This window comes from Pterocles gutturalis, unplaced genomic scaffold (assembly GCF_000699245.1).
Source record: "Pterocles gutturalis isolate BGI_N339 unplaced genomic scaffold, ASM69924v1 scaffold5753, whole genome shotgun sequence".
In the NCBI taxonomy this organism is placed as follows: domain Eukaryota; kingdom Metazoa; phylum Chordata; class Aves; order Pterocliformes; family Pteroclidae; genus Pterocles; species Pterocles gutturalis.
In genome coordinates this window covers 46243-48815 of record NW_010125407.1, presented here as the reverse complement: position 1 = coordinate 48815, position 2573 = coordinate 46243, and the positions used below count along the sequence as shown (strand labels likewise).

At 37.2% G+C, this 2573-nt stretch overlaps 1 protein-coding gene across 1 annotated transcript in view; it reads right to left on the bottom strand.

Annotated features, from left to right (window-relative positions):
- The window catches only part of LOC104465487 (DENN domain-containing protein 1A-like), a gene marked incomplete at both ends in the record, with an annotated part of 84054 nt that overhangs the window by 41123 nt on the left and 40358 nt on the right, over positions 1–2573 (bottom strand). Inside the window, one exon of the mRNA XM_010078543.1 lies at positions 2046–2095. Within this exon, the coding sequence (XP_010076845.1) occupies positions 2046–2095 (50 nt within the window). The remainder of the gene's footprint in view (positions 1–2045; positions 2096–2573) is intronic.

Here is a 2573-nt window from a genome sequence, read left to right as displayed (position 1 = left end):
AAAATACCAACTAGTGCAAATTCATCACTTGTTGAGTTCCAGAAATAGCCTCCAAGCACAGCTATTCAATCAGTTCTAAACTTGGAAGCAGCTAAAAGATGAAGAACATTTGGCACTTAGGATGCACTGTATTTTTCTCTTTACCATGGTCACACTAAATTCATTTGCATTCAGTGATATAAGACTGTTTACCTTGTTGCTGTAACTGGCAGGTTCCTTCCCACACACAGTCAAAAGCTAAGACAAATTTACATCAGGGTATTTATTTTTTGTGCATATATATGTATATATACACACACACACCCCCCTACGCATGCATACGTGTGTGTACGTGTATTTTTACATCAAGAAGAGAAGCAGCACACACATCTGTTTCAGCTGCCACATCCTTAACGTGGGACATCCTCCACCTCCTGGAGCATTTAAAGTCCATTCTTAATTTCAAATTATTAAGTATGCTGTGGGTTACAATCTATCCTTTATGTTCAAAACGGCTGGCTTACAGTCTTTTCAGTGACAGTCTGTGATATTCAGTTAAACAAGCAAATCCAGAAATGGGAATTGCTTCTCATTATGTTCTCATTTGCACCCCATATGGGTTTTCAGTGTTCTTATCTTTCAGAATGTTATATTGCTGGAGAAAAACAAAAAAACAACAAAACAAACAAAACCCCTAGGTACAATAAACCTACACATAGTAAGCATAAATATTTCTAGTAGAAACACATACATGAGACAAATATATATAAGTACTTCCCTGCTTCCTCCCCTTAGGAAAGGAAAAAGACAACCAGCAAAAAGTTATTCCACATTATAAAAAGTATTTGTGGCTTTTAAAGGTCATCTGAGTCAACAAGCACTGGTTAAGTAGCTCATATTGACAGCCCAGGATATTCCAATTCTCTTTTTCTGCACAGCTCAGGTACAGCAGAGGCCCTGGTTACAACAGCTGTCTCACCAATGTCTCTCAACCCTGATCTGCAGGAACCACCTGGAGGGTTGAAAGCACACATTGGCTGCATGATCCATTCAAGCTTTTGGCTTCCTCCAACCCCGGATTACTACATCGGAGGACAAAGCGTAGCAGTGATTTTATTATGTAGACTCCTATCTCCAGAGAAAGACAGCGAGATTTCATCTCCATTCATAGAAACAAGTGAACAGTATTTCAAGATAACTAAGAAATACTAGCTGACCTATGGGTGGGGGAAAGAAAAAGAAATTTTAAAAACTTGAACAAGGGCTCAAACAAGAAGTGATATTAGAAACGGAGGCTGATTTATAAAGAAAATCAATTTCTACTGTAAATATCACAGATTGCACTGAAATGAGAAAATTATTTCTAGCAGTTTAATCATAGCTTAACTATTCAATTTCATCAATCAAAACCATTCAGTGTGTTAGCTGACCTGGGACAAGAGATGCTAGCCAATTAAATAACGCTCCTACATGATGTGACCAGTGGTGCATCCTTTCAGAATTTCAGTGCTTGCTAAAAAACTAAAAAAGTTCTGGAATTTTCTAGATTACCAGAAATAAATATTCTCAGTTCCTGTCAAATCTACTGGGACTTACTTTACAATTTTTGTCAAAAAAATTAGAAGCCACATTAAGTAGCCACCAAGTAAAGCATCAGCATTCCAGCAAGATCAAGAGACCTTTAAATGTAAAGCACTTTATTCATTGCTCTGCCCAAATTCTGGCAATTAAGAAATAAAATACATAACCACACAAAGCTTTTATATTAATATGCATATCTGAGAATTACGACCGAAGCATTTTTACTTCCAAGCATTACAAAGAAGTAAATCAAAATGCACTCCTACTGCTGCCACTGTACAGCTCAAACTTTTAAAACTTTTTTTTTTTTTTGATGGTGCCCATAAAAACCCCAGGAAAAAGTGATTCTAAGACTATAATTTGCACTTGGGTGCTTTAAATCACAGTGAAGCAGACAGAACATTAAGAATGGTATGGTTTTTATTTTCTACAGTGGTTTTATTGACAAGCTTATTTTCTTGTAAAGTTTGAAAAGCTAACACTACCTGTCCACATAGAAGGGGAAACAAAACTTGGTCAAAGTCTGTAGAACTTCCTGTGGAGAGAAAAAGAGATAATTTATACATCTATTGGGACCAATAAATCTAATATTAACCACATCACACAATTTCACAACTTTGCCCTGAAGAAATAAGAGACAGATGAAGAAATATGGGCTTTATCAATTACATGGAAGGAACACCAGGCAGTCAATCATGTGAAATAATAAACATGATCAAACTTCATTAAAAATGAAAAATTAATCAAGATTCACACATGGGCAGGCAGCAGGAGCCATCCAGCAATTCTCCAAAGAGTGGGAGGAGGTTGGGTTGTTGAGTGTTAACACCTCTCTAGGGACAATCTCTACCCTGACCATATGGATCATAGTGAATAACACCAAACCACATGGGTTTGGCCTGGCAGGACCACTTCTGCTGGCACAGCTTTTGACTGTTACCTAGGAACAGAGGTCTGGGGGATTAGAGAATACTTCCTAACATCAGCAAGATGAATAACAAAAGATAAAGCCA